Genomic DNA, 18,595 nt, shown 5'->3' with positions numbered 1-18,595 from the left:
TATTTACCTCTTTTTACATACAGTAATGCATTCACTAACTCATTTGTACTGACCTATTTATACACTTTTACTTACTAAAGATTCAATCTATTGTAATGCTTTCATATTGTACATTCTACTATTTAAATCTATAAATGCATATATAATTTTTTTCTATTCAACTTTTCAGTTTTATTGGACATGGCTCCACTTGATCTGATCAAACTCTATTTAACATTTGTCAGTGCAGCACACTTGAATGGATTTAGTCATAAATCCTGTTGGATATGATCATTAGATTAACTGATACATTAGATGATACTCAGATTATCATTACTGCATGTCATCATTAAATCAACTGATAATTAAGTGCAAAATTTCTCTGCCTTAATACACCTTCTTTTTGTTTTCTTTGAAAATATAACGATTGAAAAAAAATGTTTCTATGAGGATCTGTTCTGCATTTGGTCTGTGAGATTTATCAGTTGGCTAACTGAGCATTTTGCAGTAATGTGTTCAGGATGTAGTAATTGCAATGTCACATCTGTGCTTGATTTTGACCAGCGTTAAGTGATTGCTGGGAACTCTGAAGCCTGTAGGCTTATTAATGATTACATAATACTGAGTATATATAATGTAAATATCTTTTTTTCCTCTCTGCATTCAAATTCAGGTCCAGAATTATTCACCCACTCTTGAAAATTAAAAAAAAAGATAACATTTTACATGCTGTGTATAAAATTTTTAAATGAAATATATAATTTATTGAGTAATATTTTTGAAACTATAAAAGTAGCCATTTTTATTCTGGTTTCAAAATAATTATTGCACACACTCAATTTCTGGTGAAGCCTCCACTAGCACTGGACATCTGATCAATGATCAAACCTTTATGCATGATTTTCAATCTCCTTTACTTGTTCATTCTTACAATTATGCATGCAGAGATCAGGCTGTAGCTTTTAAATAGGGTTCAATTCTTGACAATGAGATGAAGGTCTAAATCTCTGTATATCCGAGACCAGATTGTCGGTTAATGCTTTCTAGTGCCATCAGCCACAAATAAAGCTTCAATAGCACAAAGCACCAATGATGCACTTCTGTATTTTTCAGTGTGTATGGAGGGTTTTTCACTTTTTCCAACACACCTTCTGATGGTGTGAATAGCCAGTACGTTATTGTTTGTTCTCATCAGATGGCAATACACAGGAGATTCAATGATGCTTAGCGAAATTCAGTGTGGGTTCCTCTCAAACACTATGCTATGGTGTCATCTCATAAGAATTTTTTTTTTTACCACAAGAACTATCACACTGTATCATGTGTGGTCCACATCAGTCAAAATCCATCACTGTCACAGAATCCTGCCCCATCTGTCTCTTCTATTGTCCAATCACATTCTTTTGCTCTCTCCCTTTCTCACGCCTCATCTATTCCACTCTTTTTTTCTCTCTTTATCTTGTTGATCATTCACTGGTCGTGGACACACAGAGATGAACATGCAATCTTTAGTTGTTTGATTAAGTTCTTCAAAGACAATAAGTGAGAGAATTCTTCACTGGAAATAAGCAGGTGGTGAAGATTCAGGTGAGTAACTTTACAAACAAAAATGCTATTTTGTAAAATTCAGATGTTTATTTTACATATTTAGAATTTGAAATATTTCTTTAATATAGCTAATATCACTAAATGTTCATAAATATGTATGCACGTTTCTAGCATTTCTTTTTGAAATAATTGACTTTTTTTTTTTTTGGGTGCCATGAATTCATGGCTTGACACAGCTCTCTAATAATACGCACTCATAATTAACACCTTGTGACACTGTTTACATTTAAATTAATTTCAAACTGATTTCCTTTACATTTTATTACGTTTCTTTTTTTGTTGTTGTTTCTTTGAGCACAAGGTTATTGACCAATTTTTATTTAGAATCCTACTGAAGACTACCACAGTATCCATATGGAAACACAGGCATACATGTTCACACACTCGCAGTCTAGGGGCCGGGATGAGTCTGAGAGCATACATCTGGGACCAGCTTGTATCTTTCTCAGAGGGAGGAACATTGTAAGACTTTAAATATATTCACATCTCTCTGTTTACTCTGTAATTAAATGGTTTGTGTTGTCAAACTGGTTGTGTGTGTATGTAAGTTTTACATTTGAGGGTCTGAACATTTGTGTGAAAGTACTTGTGTGTGTGTCTGTCTGTCTGTGTTCATAAAGCTGTACTATTGGAAGTCACTGTCTGTTATCACACCCAGCACTGGTGTTTATAGCAAACCTCTGCTGTTATATCCCTCTGGCTTCTATTCAGCTACTTTATTTTGCAGGATTCCTTCAGGCTGCTCTTTTAATATCCATCTGCAGCCAACAAACATAATTGCCTTTCTACAATTTTCTGAATTATTGTTTTATATATATCTCTTTCATCTATGGCTGCAAAAGGGCTCAAAGTCATTTAGATATTGAGGATACATGGTTTTCTTTCATTTAATTTACTGATTTTGTTGGAGGTAATATGCAGGATGTATTTGTGTTCATTCTGTGTGTGTGTCTGTGTGTGTGTGTTTTGACCTGTTTTATGTATAGAAATTCAGCAAATTGAATGATGACTGTGATTTGCTTTACAGGAACGGAAACTTGCAGCTGAAGAGATAGAAGGTAGCTCATTTCTCTTTCTGTTGCCTACATAGTCATTTATTGTTTATTGTAATCTCTGTCCACTTTATGTGCATTTTATTGGCTGATGTGTAAAATCTGATCTGGCCTACAGAGATCAAAATTTTTATTCAAGTCAAGAAGCTTTTATCTTGACATGTCATTTCAACCATATATATAGCTGCCTCAATAAATAGTTAAATGAAACAGCGTTCATGTTGATGAACATGTGGATGAAGCTCTTGATCTGTATTTGCTGCTGCTACGTGATTGGCTGATTGATAAATCTTTGTTAATAACACATTATTATTTAATACACATTACACATACACGTTACACACATTTATTGCTGGAATTCCCAAACTGGAATTAGACTTAGGCATTGTAAATAAATTTCATCAATGTCCAAATAATTATTTATGATAATTCCACATAAACTACAGACATGATGGACAGAGATTAGATTGAAAAATGCCTAAGTAATTGTGCGTGATTGTGTGATTCAGAATTGCAACAGGCCTTTACTGAGTTTGATAAGGATAGGGATGGGCTCATCAGCTGTAAAGATTTGGGCAATCTGATGCGGACTATGGGATACATGCCCACTGAAATGGAGCTGATCGAACTCAGTCAGAACATCAACATGAATCGTAAGAAACAGTCCAGTGTTTCATTTTCATATGCATATTTCACTTTCATATACCTTAACACTGTTTATCTTATATGAATTGATGTATACCTGAAGTTCTGTTGATTCTAATCTGTATCCTCTATATTAGACAATCATTTAGCAATACTTTTGTTTATACAAAAATCTCAATCTCTTTCTCTGATGCTAGTTGGGGGACAAGTAGACTTTGAGGATTTTGTGGAACTCATGGCTCCTAAGCTCTTAGCAGAGACGGCCGGAATGATTGGCCTGAAGGAGTTAAAGGAAGCATTCAGAGAGGTGAGGACATTACATCCAGATCTATCCTGAATATTCAGCACTGTCTCATGCTTTTATTTTCAGGATCTAAAAATCATTTGAGAAAGCATGCTAACACTGTGCCTTTGCCACTTACTATTTTATTGTGTGTGTGTGTGTGTGTGTGTGTGTGTGTGCATGTAGTTTGATATGGACGGTGATGGTGCCATCACAATCGATGAGCTGAGGCATGCTATGAAGAAGCTGCTTGGGGAAAACACTAACATTGAAGAGATTGAGGCTGTGGTGAGAGAGGCCGACAATAATGGAGACGGAACAGTGGACTTTGAAGGTAAAAGTTTCTCTCTCTCTCTCTCTCTCTCTCTCTTTCTCTCTCTCACAAACACGTGCACACAAAAAGAAAACAGCCAGGGCTTTTTGTTTATAGTTCAATTATTAATCATTTAAGCGCTTTATGCTGAAAGGAAGTTTGGATGATAGAAATATGTATGTTTAAGAACTCTTACAAAAAGAGCAGATGTGATGAGCCAAAGAAACAAATGTTCAAGATTTGTTGTTATAGTCAAAGACACATTGTCAGTGAACATATAGATGCTACAGTCTCTAATCAATTCTCTGTGTGTGTGTGTGTGTGTGTTTTGTGTGGTTTAAAGAGTAGCTACATGCTTTCGAATTTATAGAATTTATCATACGATAAAAAATGTCTGTTGCCTAAATGACATATAACATGTAATGTCATTCTCTTTCCTGTCAGAATTTGTCAGAATGATGTCACGAGATTAAAAATAGAAGAAAGTGAAGAGGATTTAAAGAGGTTAAACAAAACAGACAAAGAAAAGCACTACAAACACTAACGACAAGCAAGCAGCATTACTCATCTTGTGCCTTGTTTATCGAGCTGGATCTGACCGGATTAATTCATAAATCATTTGTGTGAGTTTCTACAAGAAATTATTCATGAAACGTTATAGTTTACACATAGGAAGGCTGACTTATATGAACCTTGAGTCATATACATCAAATCATATACAATTGCATAAATTTCTTCACTTTTTTATGTGTTTTATATGCATGTATCTTATATGGATTAAACTGTAGAGTTTTAAATAAAGACAAATACAACCAAGCACCAAGCAGGTATTTGGCTTTTGCTTTTCACTCTTTAAAGACTTTAACATCTCTCTCCCTATCTGTGTGTGTGTGTGTGTGTGTGTGTGTGTGTGTGTGTGTGTGTGTGTGACTGCTGCTGCAGGTGTTTTTAAATCTTTGCCTGTTTTTCATTCCTCATATTCTTACAGATTTATTCCAATGTAATGTCTCCTAATACAGTATACAGTATAACAGTATACAGTAGTGTAATACAGTAGAACATTCTATATTAAGTTAGCAGATTCGTCCTGATTCTGAGCGATTAAGCATCCGCTCCCTTCCACTGAATGAATTACTTCTTTAGTAAAAAAAAACCTAAATTGGTAGCTGACAGCTGTGCACCCTTGAAGTATTTGTATGAATTAGGATAAACCTGTAATTTGAACAAATCCTGTTCTGTTTCATAAAGCATGTAAAGTCACAGGGACAGTAGTTGAGGTCAGTGTTGAGACTAAGAATTTGATAGAGAGATTTACATTATTCAGGACATTAAGCAGACAGGGTGTAGGCAAAAAATAAGAAGATTAAATGCATAAAAAAGTTTTAATTTTTAAAAAAAATTATATAGTAATCCATATAGAGTAAACTTATGGATTACTATAAACTATTAAACTACATTAAACTATGAATATAAGTTTCCTAGGTTTTTAGCTACACTATATGGCCAAAATGTTTATTTACTCTTGACCAACATGCTCTTGCCACAAAGTTGGAAGAATACAGTTGTATTGGATGTCTTTATTTGCTGTAACCTTACAATTTCTCTTCACTGGAACAAAGTGATCCAAATCTGTTCCAGCATGACAATAGTGCAGAGCACAAAGCAAGCTCCATGAAGACAGGGTTTGCTAAAGATGGAAGATGGAAGAACTCAAGTGGACTGCACAGAGCCCTGACCTCAATTCCACTAAACATCTGGAACTGGAACACAGTTGACCTCCCGACAGCCACGCACCAAAATCTGAAAAGCCTTCCCAGGAGAGAGACGCTTATAACAGCAAAGGGACTATATCTGGCATGGGATGTTCAAAAAGCATATAGGAGTGTAATCATATGTACTTATGCATGTCTTTTAGCTAGCTAGATCAAGTAACCCTACTAGATCAGACTGTTTAATTGCTTTCTGCTTAAAAATGCAACTTACAGCCTCTCCAAAGTCGAGTAAATGTGCAAGTCTTGACCCTTATAACTACACAGAATAAATCAAAACTGAATGCAAACAGTACTACAGCCATCTATAACAAGCTGGAGCAAGAATGTCATTTCTTTGCTAAGTCAAAGTGACACAGTGTAACTAGCAATGTATTGTGTAGTTGTGTAGCAATGTGTAGTTAGTGTTCTCCTCCAAGAGCATTCAGCTTTCACTATGTACTGTAGCACTAAATAAGCAGAAGTTTCAAAAAGATTCCATGGATGTCTTAAATGAAACAAATTTTAGCTGTCACACTCCCAGACGTTGGTGATAAATGATACTCATAACATGATAAAAAATTGTGCAATGAGGAAATGTCAAGCCACATTTGGGTGTATCGCCTTACTACACTCATATGTTTGAGAGTCACAAACAGCTGGAACCAAATTCCTTGTGTGTGTCAACATACTTGTTCAATAAACCTGATTCTGATTCTGATTCTGATACACTATCCCAAACTTAAGAATTAAGAGAAATCTCAATTCAAGTTCAAATGTCTTTTGTCATGCTGTTACTTTGTTGCTTGTCTTTGAAATTCACAGCTCTATGTCACCCAAATACATAGATAATTAATGACCGTTTCTTTGTTTGTGAGTGAGAATGAAGTGTCAGCTATCTGGGAGTTAATGAGTATAACTAATTTCGAGACAGAAATCTAATGAACGTTCGAGAAAAGAGTGCTTATTCTAAATACGGTTGCTTAAATTAAGATGGTCCAGCATAGGGAATTATACCTAGACTTCTTAGAATTAATCACATATATCTGTGTCCTCTTTCCTACCAGCTCCAGCTGCATCAGTGAGTCAAGTAAGCAGTTAAGATGCTTTGTTAATGATCACATCTGTCACTGCATTTGAGGTCACTATCACTCATATACACAATTTATCCAGTTTATCAATGACAAATTCCCATCATTTTACACTCGTATTACAATGCACATGGCATAGTTGTATGGATCAGAGTGGATTAACTGACATACATGAACATATGTACAGCTACATCATGCATACATCATGGACATGCATTTCTTAGTCCTAATGCTGGAGAATTGGGTCACCACCAATTATACGGTCGGATCCAGAAATATTAGCACCCTTGAAAATGTGTGAAAATATATGTATGTAACAATAATACATAACATCAACTGGTTGTATTTTAAACAGGATCATATGGAGATTGTGTAAATTGTTTTACAGAATGGCACTGTAATGGGGCTGTGAACCCTCAGAGGAATCCAGTCTCTTGTAAATGGGTCTGGCAATATAATTCAGGCATACACAAAAATATTCGTGAAAATATGACTTTTATTTGTCAGCACTCATGCAGTTATGAATACCATGCATTGCAGATTATTACACACTTTCCTGCACATGCTCGAACTGCATGAACAACTACACATATGTCAATGTGCCAAATCCCAATAAGAATAACAAAATTACCCCAATAGACAGCATAATCATACAAAAATAAATCTGACACTAATTTAAAATTTATTAAAATCACAGTAAACTAATGCAAATAAAGTTTGGCATACAATAATCTTTTTCTGCAAGAAAAAAATAAACATACATAAAGGAAAGAATAATTTATAAAGCAGTTTGCATAATTATATTGCAGCTGGAGGTCTGGCGATTTAATAAAACCGAAATAAAACAAGAGTAAAAATACAAACAACATTAAAACCCAAAAAAATGAATCACACAGAAATAAGCACATTATGAGTATAAGCATCATGTATAATGCACCATGATGCCAACTTCCTTTCATTAATCCCCAAAATATAGATATTGATGTATAGGATTCCTTCTTCCAAATACAATATTAATTCACAGTAATTTAATGGGTGGTTGATTTAATCCACCGTGACTGTATATAAGCAGGATGCATCCTGTATACTGGCAGCTTCGATGACATAACTGTTCCTGGTCACAATTTCCTAGGAAACATAGTGTGGGAGTTTGATGGTCTGCTAAAGGAGGATTTGTAAAAAATGGAAGTTTAAATGCTCTTTTCTGTTTGTGTTCAGTTTCTATAGTATTGTGAATATACAGTATAATCTACAATCAATCTACAATCAAGTTCAATTTGTGACCTTATAAAATGTGTAATACGTCTCTAATGGTTTAAACCAGTGTGTGATATACTGTATACGTATATACACTGATTTCTGTGACTTAACTGGAGAATTTCAGAAACTCTCTGATCTTGTAGGATTTTCCCACACATCAGATCTAGACTTTACACAGAATGGTGCAAAAAAAACAAAAACATAATGTGCACAACCGTAATGAGCAGAAAAGCATCTTATAATATACAACACATCAAACCTTGAGGTGGATGATCTACAACAACAGAAGATTATAACAGGTTCCTATAAAGGTTTTATACTATGTGCATTATATACATTTCATTAATAATGGCATTATACCTATACACAATCTTGTACAGTGTCCTCTGTTTAATTCTTCTTTTTTAACTTCTGAACTAAAGAAGTTAAAAAAAACAACTTTAAAAAAGCTGAACTAAATTTTGTTGTATATGTATTGTATAAAATATATGAAGATCTTAGCTCACTTAAGCAGAGGTGGGAGTAAGTCACACATGCAATTCACAAGTAAGTCTCAAGTCATGAATGTCAAGTCAAAGTCAAGTCGAGTCTTTTTTTAATATTTGTCAAGCAAGTCTCAAGTCTCAAATTTGCGACTTAAGTCGGACTCGAGTATCACTTGAGTCCCCCATCTCTGCACTTAAGTCACCACGACATTTATCAAAGGAGTTCTCAATCTGATTCTGTAAGACATTGATGAATTATCTAGTTTTAACTGCATGGAGATATAGTTTATTGAAGGAGTCATAAAGTAACTTTAGTTCTTGCTGACATGTAAAATGACCAGCTTATTAACTTTGAGAGAAAAAAGTGGCTCATTGGAATGACTGTTTATACTGTAGCTGCTATAACTTAACCATAACTAAAACTAACTTGTTTTATAGACATTCCACAACACTTAACATCTATAAATTGATCAAAAGTATGACATGCCCTTCTTTAAGTAATAAAAATTCACTTTGCTTTTGTCTGTGGTATAAGATATTAAATGGCCTAGGTACATTCTGTTATAATCAAATCATCTGCAAGGTGATAAACATAACACCATCCCATTTTTGTATAACATGCATGTTTTGTTCCTCACTTAACAGTGGAGAGCTTCAGATAGGAATGAGCAAATTTGTTTTAATGATATAATTCTAGAAAGTGGGGGGCACGGTGGCTTAGTGGTCAGCACGTTCGCCTCACACCTCCAGGGTCGGGGTTCGATTCCCCCCCTCTGCCTTGTGTGTGTGGAGTTTGCATGTTCTCCCCGTGCCTCGGGGGTTTCCTCCGGGTACTCCGGTTTCCTCCCCCGGTCCAAAGACATGCATGGTAGGTTGATTGGCATCTCTGGAAAATTGTCCCTAGTGTGTGAGTGCGTGAGTGAATGAGAGTGTGTGTGTGTGCCCTGCGATGGGTTGGCACTCCGTCCAGGGTGTATCCTGCCTTCATGCCCGATGACGCCTGAGATAGGCACAAGCTCCCCGTGACCCGATCGGGTAAGCGGTAGAAGATGAATGAATGAATGAATGAATGAATGAATGAATGAATGAATTCTAGAAAGTCTGTGTGTAAAATATGTAATTTAACATTACATATAGGACTGAATATAACCTTCAAAGAAACTAATCTGGAGATTAACAGCCCATACTGAACTCAGAGGACACGAGACCCAACAGACACATGCAAGAATATTGGGCTGGATTATAGACATCTGCCATAGACCAGCTCTGTGCATGTCATCAGAAACAAGACTTGCAATCTTGTTTATTCAGGCAACATAATGAGCACAAAATCCCTGTTGAAATTTCCTCAAATCTGTTCCCCAAATCTGGCAAGTGTGCGCATGTGTCTTGAGCTTGTTCTTGTGAAACATGCCTTAAGAGAGAAATGCATCTACAGATTAAAGCAAATTGTTAAACATGATTATTTCTAATAATTTCTAATGTCCTATCCTGTGCAGGATTCTGAAATAAACTGTTACCATATTGGAAAATGCATCAAAACATGCACTGTCAGTAGCATCTAGTGACTTATTGCTCACTGCTTTTCCTCTGTATTAGTCTAATCATTAACTACTACTACTACTAGTTCCAGTAATATGGTGTTTTGAAAGTTGTTCAGTTATGCTTTAACATACAATAAAAAGCCCTGATCACATAAAACATCAAAAAGTGTGATCTCTGTAACTGTGGCTCGTTGGTGCCAGACGGGCTGCTTCAAGCATTTTAAAAATTGCTGATGTTGTAGGATTGTCACACAACAATCTTACACATTACACATCTTACACATCTCATAATCACTCTTTATAACCGTGGTGAGCAGAAAAGTAGACACAAGACACAAAATATAAAACCTTGAGGTAGATGTGCTACAACATTGTGTAACATTAAGCCACTCACCTAAACTGGACAAGTGAAAACTGGAAAAAAAGACCTGATAATTTCCTTTTCTAATCTTGAACTGAAATGCTTTTCAGCTCACCAATGATGAGGGTTTTTTTTTGAGTTACTATAGACCGTCTGCCCATGTAACGCTGTCTTTCTCCTATCAGCAAGATGGTTCCACCCAACTGTTTTTTGTTTTTCCCACCATTGTAAAAAAATCCCAGTTCAGCAGTTTGTGATAACCAGTACTCAGTATTCAGTACTCATCCTATCTTAACCAGCCATCTTGCACCAACAACCATGCCACGATCAAAGTCAGAGATCCTATTATTGCTTCATACTGATGTTTAATGAGAACTTGACCTGAAGCTTTTGACTTGTATCTGCATGATTTTTTGCACAATTCTGTGTCAAAGCCCAGGAACATCAATATGCAACATTAACTGTACCTCTTGACCTTTTTTGTATGTGCACCGTGTTCTGTTACCACATTATTATAGGTGACAGATTAAAGGTGACAGTTGCTGAGGATGAGGGAAAAATCTCACAAAGGTGTTTTTCCTTTTCTTTTTTTCTGGGCACTGGGAAATCACAGAGTACAATTTACATAATTTTCATGGTCATCAAAGCATTCTACAAAACCAGATTTTTCCTTTAATTTGTCACCTTTTTTTGTACATTTCAAAATAAAACCAGAGAGATGTCTGAAGACAAAGAGCAGATAAATGACAGTCAATGACATTGGTTTTTATTTTGTTGTTACATTATTGTAAATCAGTTCCAAAAGATAGGATTTGCCTCAGCCAAGAGGTGAGGCTTGGCATGCCACATGTCAGTCAAAAGTGGGAAAGCTTCTTGAGGTTAAAAAGAGTCTCATCTACAAACAGCTCCTCTCACCCAGCAACGAGGACGCTCTGAATCAAGCCTTCAGTGCAGAGAGGAATCCAACAGAAAAAAAGGAGAAAACCTTACAGAAGCTCTGTCCATCGTGCTTTGAGTTTCATATGAGGAAAACAAGCATTATGCATACATTTTGTTTCAATGACTTGTGCATGGGTTTATTACACATGCCCTTTTCTTGTAGTGTACATTAATTTCTCATTGAAAATGTCAGACAGACTCAAATTTAATTGTAATAAGAAGTAAATTACTTAGTTGTTTATTCAGGTTTGAAATACAAGTTTAGTGAAGTGCACCCCCCCAAACTGTTGTTGTAAAACTTGATTGGCTCTTAGGACCACACCGGCACGCTCAGTACAAAGCTGATGGTTGCAAAATAAGCCAAAAACCGTAGAACAGTTATAATACTTAATTATAAAAAGAAATGCTGACATTAACACATTTAAAGTAAAATCCAAAAGAATTTGGCAGCAAATGATGAGGTCATGTAAGGCAAACCGCACCGGCACAAATGCACACGCACATTTTACAAACACGTGCACATGCGCACGCGCACACACACTCTCACACAAGGTAACGGACACTTCCTGGGTAAAAGATGACAGTTTCCTGTTCAAAAGGGCTTAGTGAAGTGGCACATTGTGATCGGCCATGTGAGGACTGAAGGAGGTAAAATTAAAAGTAGCCCTGGGTTTCTATCCATTCCTTGCTTGTTCTTACTCTAGTCATCTCCTGCTTTCATTCCTCTCACCGATCCCTGGTTACGCATCTGTAAAGAAGACATACACATTGTACATAGATCAGATATATATTCATACACAATTTTTGGACAATTTAGGTCAGTGATTGGACTTGTGTTATAACCCAAGGGATTTGTATACACCAATAAGTGTGCCAGGTTGATGCTCACTAAGCTGCCTTACAGAGTTTTAGGGTGAACATTAGGGTGAGTTTTAAGGCAATTTCAGAGAAGAGTTCAAAGGTTTGACTCCTGATGAAGGAGCATAATTTTATCTTGCTATTGTTAAATGGCAGGAGGTTTGCTCTTGACGGATATCAAATCATTCTTAGGATGCTTTACAAACTGCATACACATATGGAAATTCCTCTTTTTGTAGGAGAATAAAAATGTTTTACCTGGTCCAGTTCCCTCTGTGTCTCTTCCTCCATCCTTCGGATGTCATCCATGGTCAAGTCCACCCAGCGGTCCAGCCAGCAGAACAGCTGCCGGTGAAAATTAGTAAAGAGCCTCTTCTCCTGCTGCTCGAAGACAAAGAGCAAGATAGAGCAAAATCAGGGTAGATTTTATGTATGTATGTTTTTACGTTGTGCTTCTCATACACTTTTTAAAGTTTTACACACAGACAAAGAAATCAAAAGTCCAAAGTGAAAGATGGATAACGGAACCTATTACCTTGTGAATGAAGTTCTCCACACGGCCCTGCAGACCCCACCAGCGAAAATGTACAGTCACCAACTTATATGCAGTCATATAGGGACAGTTACTGTTATGAAGCTCTTTCTGCAGAAAAACAATTTAAAGCAGAAAAGCGTCTCAATCGTTTTGGAAAAGTTGTACGTGTTGACGTAGGAGTGTGTGTGTGTGTGTGTGTGTGTGTGTTTACCTTCCAGCCTGGTCCCAGTGGTCCCCTGCCAGTCTTCTCAGAGTGAAAGAGAGCAGGATCCTCATCTGGCTTGTAATCCTGAAAAATACATTTAAATGAACCAATAAATACATTTTTCATGTATAATTACGGTGCTTGAATGGTTTTCACTTGCTTTAACAGAGAGAGGCGGTAGACCTTTTTTTAACCATCATGTAGTCCAGAACAGAATTGTATGGCTTAGGAATGTGCCATCTGCTTAAATTTATCATTCAGATAACCCTTAGATTTAATAACTGGATATCAGATAATAATTAGGAGAAGGAAAAAGCATATTATATTTATGTTATATGTGTTATACTTCAGCCTGTGGCAGGACTATTTTTGACTTCCTTTGGCATAACGAGTGTTGTTATAAAAAGCAATTGAATACTGATGTCTCAGACAGTTCAACATGTATTCTAAAACCTGTATACCACCTTCATATAGTTACTAAACCAAATCGAGAACTACATCCCAATATAGTCCCTGTGTCTGTTTCCATTCTATTAACATCCAAGGAAGAAATTCTCAGGAGAATGTGATTAATTCACTAGTGATTACAAATCATTTACTGACTGAATTAGTAAAGTACTATTTAAAATTTGCCAAAGGGTCTTGGCATGTGGCTTGTTTTACATTACAATATGTGAGGAGCTGTCACTTGTCCAGCTCATAGGACAAACTACTTGGCAAGAGTAAGAGTGAGCTTTTTGGCCTGCAGTAAAGTTGGCAACTGACCCAAGTGAAGCCACATGTAAAAGCATGCTTTGGGTGAACGATTTGATTCAGTTTTCTAAATATCTGGTAATGTGAATATTATATGACTGCAACTTTGGACATGAATTAGACAGGTAATACCATTAAAAACAGTATTGTGTTCAACAGCATTAATTTGACCTTGATGATATTTTGTTAAACTGTTTTGAAAATAGAAAGCTTTCACAGTGTTAAAATAAAACAAATACAGATTCAGCTGAACTTGCTTGCTGTGATTATCTTAAATTTCAGTGACAAAAAAAATTTAGGTGATTTGTTTGGAATTTATGTGGGTTAATGAATTAAAAGGGAAACATTTCATTGTGGTATGATATTGAATTGAATATGAATGATTAAATTGTGATATTGCTTCCTAAAGCAATGATAAAAGGACATTTGAAGGCAGAGAGAAACTTTGGCAGGGTCACTGCATTAATCCTGAAGCCTGCTGTGCAATGGAAAATGGTGGAAAATCAGTTTTTGGTCATTTATTGTTATTTTTACGATCGTTATTGGCTGACTTGAGTAACAAATCATATGACAAATCAGTGATTATTGTCTCATCAGTAGTCTGCAACACATCTGGTTTCACCCATAAAGCCCCACTCGGCACCCTTAATAAACAAATTCTGCACAGGAAGTTAGTTAAAGGTCCTCTGGAAACTGAAATAAAGACGAAACCTGCGATTACTTATTTCTACCCCCTGGCTTTCAAAAAAAAAAGCTTTCATATCTCAGATTTCCTGATCTGACTTACCGCATCGTCCACCTGAGAGCGATCGGCAATATCAATGGGCACTACTTCAGTCTCCTCCCACTCTTCAGAGGGAAGGCCATGAGACTAGAGAGGAAACCGATAGAGAAGGATCAGTAACGTTTTATTCCCACTATACAGAACTTTTCTTATGTGTATTAAAAACTTTATCTGCGATTAGCAATACACATTCACTGAATCTTAAGCTTACATTATCAGTTGTTCCCAAATCGGGTTTGTGCCAGGTCTCGATCTTAATGAAAAAGTCGTCTTTCATGTACTCGTTCTGGGGAAAGGAAGAAAAAAAAAGAAGAAGAAGAAAAAAAGAGAGACTCATTTTGTTATACTGTTTAACAAAAGATCTATTGATTACAACAAAATATTCATACATAATGTTACAATACAAAAAATAAACAGAAATAAAAAAAACTCACTGTTACGACTGCAGCAGTGTAAGACAGCAGGGGAGACAAGAAGGAATGGAGAAATAGGATTAATTGCTAATGATCTATCATCATATTTTTAACAAGACACTTGGTTTGTAAAATACTGACTGGTGCGGCAGTAAGGATAGGCGTTCCAGGCTTTCTCGTGAAACACCAGCGCTCCTTCTGGGGCAACCATCTGAATGAAGGTGGGCACCTTGCTGCAAAACAAAGAAAGAACCGTTTACCCCTTCAAGTCAATTTTAAGGGAAAAAATCATTTAAAATTTGAGTCTGTGTACCCGGTATTAAGATAAATAAAAAATAATCTTTATAAAAATGAGTGTATTATAAAAAAAAACAATAGATTATTAACACAGTGACAGATTTTTCATGACCCCATCAATCTGCTGGCCTGATGTGTAAAAGGTGGTGTGAGATATCTGGCAGAGTTCAAACAAAAATGTGAAGAAGAATGCACAAAGATTGGCCAGGCAACCTGGCAGAGGTACTAAAGATGTCAAAAAGATTTAGAGAGGAATTACAACTGAGCTACACAGGGGAAGTGTAAAAGCGCTGGAGGAAAACAGCAACCAATCAGGGAACATTAATCACATTCGGTTTGATGTGCATTTGTAATATATTAACATACACCATCTAACCTAATCAGTTATGATTCTGAACAGCAATTTGGGGTGCACAAACTTTTTCACTCAACCGTAATCTAGGGTCTACTGACGTCAGAGTGTTCTCAGCCAGAGACCTTTTTGCAACCAGAGACAGTTTAATGGTAGATTCATGGATTTAATAGTTGATATTGAACTCAATCAACCAGTCTGGAATTCTGTAACAAATATCCTTACGGGTTAAGTTGTGTTATTGTTCAGCTGCATTAACCATGTTCGTGGAACATGATTATCATCAAATAGTAACAGGACTAGAGGTGAACGCAAATGTTTCTAGATGGCGGAAATGTATTCTCACTTCAGAAGAGAATAAACAGTACTTTAACAAATCAAATACAAAAAAAAGAATGTGAGCCATGTGCACTTTCTACCTAAACCTGTAGAAAACATTTTGTGCTTTCCTGATGTATGATTTAATCTTATATACACAATTACTGCCCTAAATCACTCCGGTACAGTAAAACGAGCAAGTCTAAAGTCTCTTCTCTGTTTTCTGCAATGTAAATAATCCCATGGTGTCTCAATATGAGCAGAAAAAATGACATTATGTTGAGGGCAAGTCAATATCCGTATTGATGGCTAAAGTTAGCAATACTTGTAGCCGGGACAAAGTTTCTAGTTATCTCATAGACATGGCAACGAGGCAGGACACTGAAGCTATGATGATCTGCTTTTTTATGTAGATATGTGTGTAAGTGTGCTAGGGCAATGGATTATCAAAATAAATAAATAATATTTTTGGAATGAAGCACAGAAATGCAGTCATTCTCTATTCAGTCAGAAAAAAGCAACTTTTATTTATACAGTGTATAGAAAGAAAGAAAGAAAGAAAGAAAGAAAGAAAGAAAGAAAGAATAGAAAGAAAAAGAAAGAAAGAATAGGAAGAAAGAAAGAACACAGACCCTGTAGCATACACAAGTTTCCATATTCCTTGCGGATTCTGCAAAATGTTTAATTTATATTAAAGGGGGGGGGGGGGTTTAAAGGTTGCATCTTGTTTTTATTTGGTACTCTTTCAGATAACATATTTACTTTTAGTGCACAAGACAAAATAATAACTGAATTCACACAAATAAACCAGTTCCAAAGTTTACATACGCTTGATTCTGCCCACTGTTCTTCAGAAAAATCCTCCAGGTCCTGCAATTTTTTTGCTTTCATCTCCAATAAAATGACTTTTTTTTCCAACAACGGCTATATGATGTTGCGCTCCATCTTTTCACACTAAAAAAGTCAACGAAGCAAGCAACAAGTTAATATATAGTCAGGGGATGTCTTTTGAACAGAAAGGTTGTAAATTGTTATTATTTTTTTCTAGTTGTTCTTGATCTAGTACTGCCCTTCAGAAGCAACATAAGATATTTACGTTTCTCAGAAGGCAAAATAATAGTTTGCACCAATCATCTGGTTCAAAAATTTACACCCCACTGGCCCTTAACCTGAATTGTTGCCTTCTTGACCATCAGTGAATGATTTCACAGTTCGTAATAGTTGTGTACGAGTAGCTAAATCATTCTCAGTGTGAAAAGATGGATTTTAAAATCATATAGCCTCTGTTGGAAAGGAGTCAAATATGCAAAAGAATGAAGATGCTGAAAAACAAAGAAACGTGCAGGACTGAAGAACACTAGGCAGTTTACATGCACAGGACAAACAAGTGATTCATGAAAAACACTCAACACAAAAACAGTTCCCTTCCCTCCTAAAAGCACATATGAAGAATAAAGCACATGTAAACTTTTGATTACTTTGTCCTGTAGACTATATGTGAACATCATGTGAAATAACTAACTCAGAGCGGTGCTTAAATAAAAACATGCAAATTTAAAGATTGTTCTTTTTTTTTTAAATGATAAACATTTTACAGATTCTGTAAGGCATATGTAAACCTATGATTTTAGCTGTGTTTTATAGACCCCACTTGCAGACATTATGGAGTGTTTAATTAAGCCACATTATCATGAGAAATTATTTTCCTGAACTCAGATTAAGCCTACTCCAATACTACAACAGTTTCCAAATTTCGGCAGGAATACTGAAGAAAGATGTACGTACCTGTGTATGTGGTAGATTTTGTGGGTGTACTGGCCCTTCTCCCCTTCTTTCTCGTACGGTTCATTTCTGAGTACTTCAATCCCCTCACCTCCTCCTGTGTTGTTCTTACTGGCCTCTGCAACCGAGTACAGCTGGCCAACCTGGTACTGGTGGGGAATACACAAGCAACTAATGGCAAAGGAATCACACGTCTACTTTAAATATGAAGTGCACAAGAATGCAGATAAGAGAAGCCTCTCAGGGGCCAAAAGACCACGGTTTCACAATCTTGACACAATGTAATGAATCATAAACCCATGTCAAATTCATCAAGTTGTTATTTAGAAGATGTGTTGAGACAGAGGTGTTACACAATACATCAGATACTGGGGGGAAACAATGCAAACATTAGACATCATGGAGCTATCTATCTAGCTGAATTCAGTCAAAATGGGCTAAATCGGTGCAGTGATTGTGAATTTTAACTTACCTCTTCTACCGAGCATGGCAACACCACTTGACTGAAATAGAGATGAACAGAAATAAACAGATCACTTGTTAAGACGTCAGCTAGCTAATACAATGGACCATTGCTTGTTTTCCTACCCGCATTCTGATTAGTCCCGCCTCCTGTATCGAGATTGGTTAAAATTTTATCCTTGCAGCCAATCCGAAATGTACAAAATGTTTTTATGTGTTGATTGACTGCGGGTATAAACTATTGTCCAATCTTAGTACTATTTCCCGGAATACGGGTACAGGGGGAAATATTTCCCGGTCAGTCCAACGCCTTGCCCCAGTACCCGGTATGAAGCCGCTTTTTCGCCCCGTTAGCTGGTTAAGCTAGCTAACGTTATTTATTCCCGTTACTGTAATGTACGCGATGTACATGGGATTATTTGTAAACCAGACATTGTGTGGTCGCGGTTTGATCAAACGGATTATATATATAACGGAAAAAACATGCTAACGTTGCTTTAGATAGGTTTAGCCAGCAGGCTAAATTTC

The 18,595-nt window shown here is 36.3% G+C and overlaps 2 protein-coding genes across 2 annotated transcripts in view; one reads left to right on the top strand and one right to left on the bottom strand.

Annotated features, from left to right (window-relative positions):
• Window positions 1-1,941: 1,941 nt before the first annotated feature.
• On the top strand, window positions 1,942-4,353 carry cabp5b (calcium binding protein 5b). The gene is made up of 6 exons (XM_060893082.1): window positions 1,942-2,049; window positions 2,615-2,645; window positions 3,149-3,292; window positions 3,482-3,591; window positions 3,754-3,901; window positions 4,325-4,353. The coding sequence occupies exons 1-6, from the start codon at window positions 1,942-1,944 to the stop codon at window positions 4,351-4,353; spliced, it is 570 nt and encodes a 189-aa protein (XP_060749065.1).
• A 6,760-nt stretch (window positions 4,354-11,113) lies between these two features.
• The window catches only part of pitpnbl (phosphatidylinositol transfer protein, beta, like), a 7,792-nt gene continuing 310 nt past the window's right edge, over window positions 11,114-18,595 (bottom strand). The window contains exons 2-11 of the mRNA XM_060892701.1: window positions 18,078-18,108; window positions 17,609-17,754; window positions 14,998-15,089; window positions 14,878-14,885; window positions 14,655-14,729; window positions 14,447-14,530; window positions 12,913-12,990; window positions 12,702-12,809; window positions 12,425-12,547; window positions 11,114-12,056 (exon numbers count right to left, since the gene is read on the bottom strand). Of these exons, the coding sequence (XP_060748684.1) occupies window positions 12,009-12,056; window positions 12,425-12,547; window positions 12,702-12,809; window positions 12,913-12,990; window positions 14,447-14,530; window positions 14,655-14,729; window positions 14,878-14,885; window positions 14,998-15,089; window positions 17,609-17,754; window positions 18,078-18,108 (793 nt within the window). The 3' untranslated portion in view covers window positions 11,114-12,008. The remainder of the gene's footprint in view (window positions 12,057-12,424; window positions 12,548-12,701; window positions 12,810-12,912; window positions 12,991-14,446; window positions 14,531-14,654; window positions 14,730-14,877; window positions 14,886-14,997; window positions 15,090-17,608; window positions 17,755-18,077; window positions 18,109-18,595) is intronic.

Source organism: Tachysurus vachellii, chromosome 18 (assembly GCF_030014155.1).
Source record: "Tachysurus vachellii isolate PV-2020 chromosome 18, HZAU_Pvac_v1, whole genome shotgun sequence".
NCBI classification, from domain to species: domain Eukaryota; kingdom Metazoa; phylum Chordata; class Actinopteri; order Siluriformes; family Bagridae; genus Tachysurus; species Tachysurus vachellii.
The sequence above is the reverse complement of the archived record's forward strand: the minus strand, read 5'-3'. Positions and strand labels throughout refer to the sequence as shown.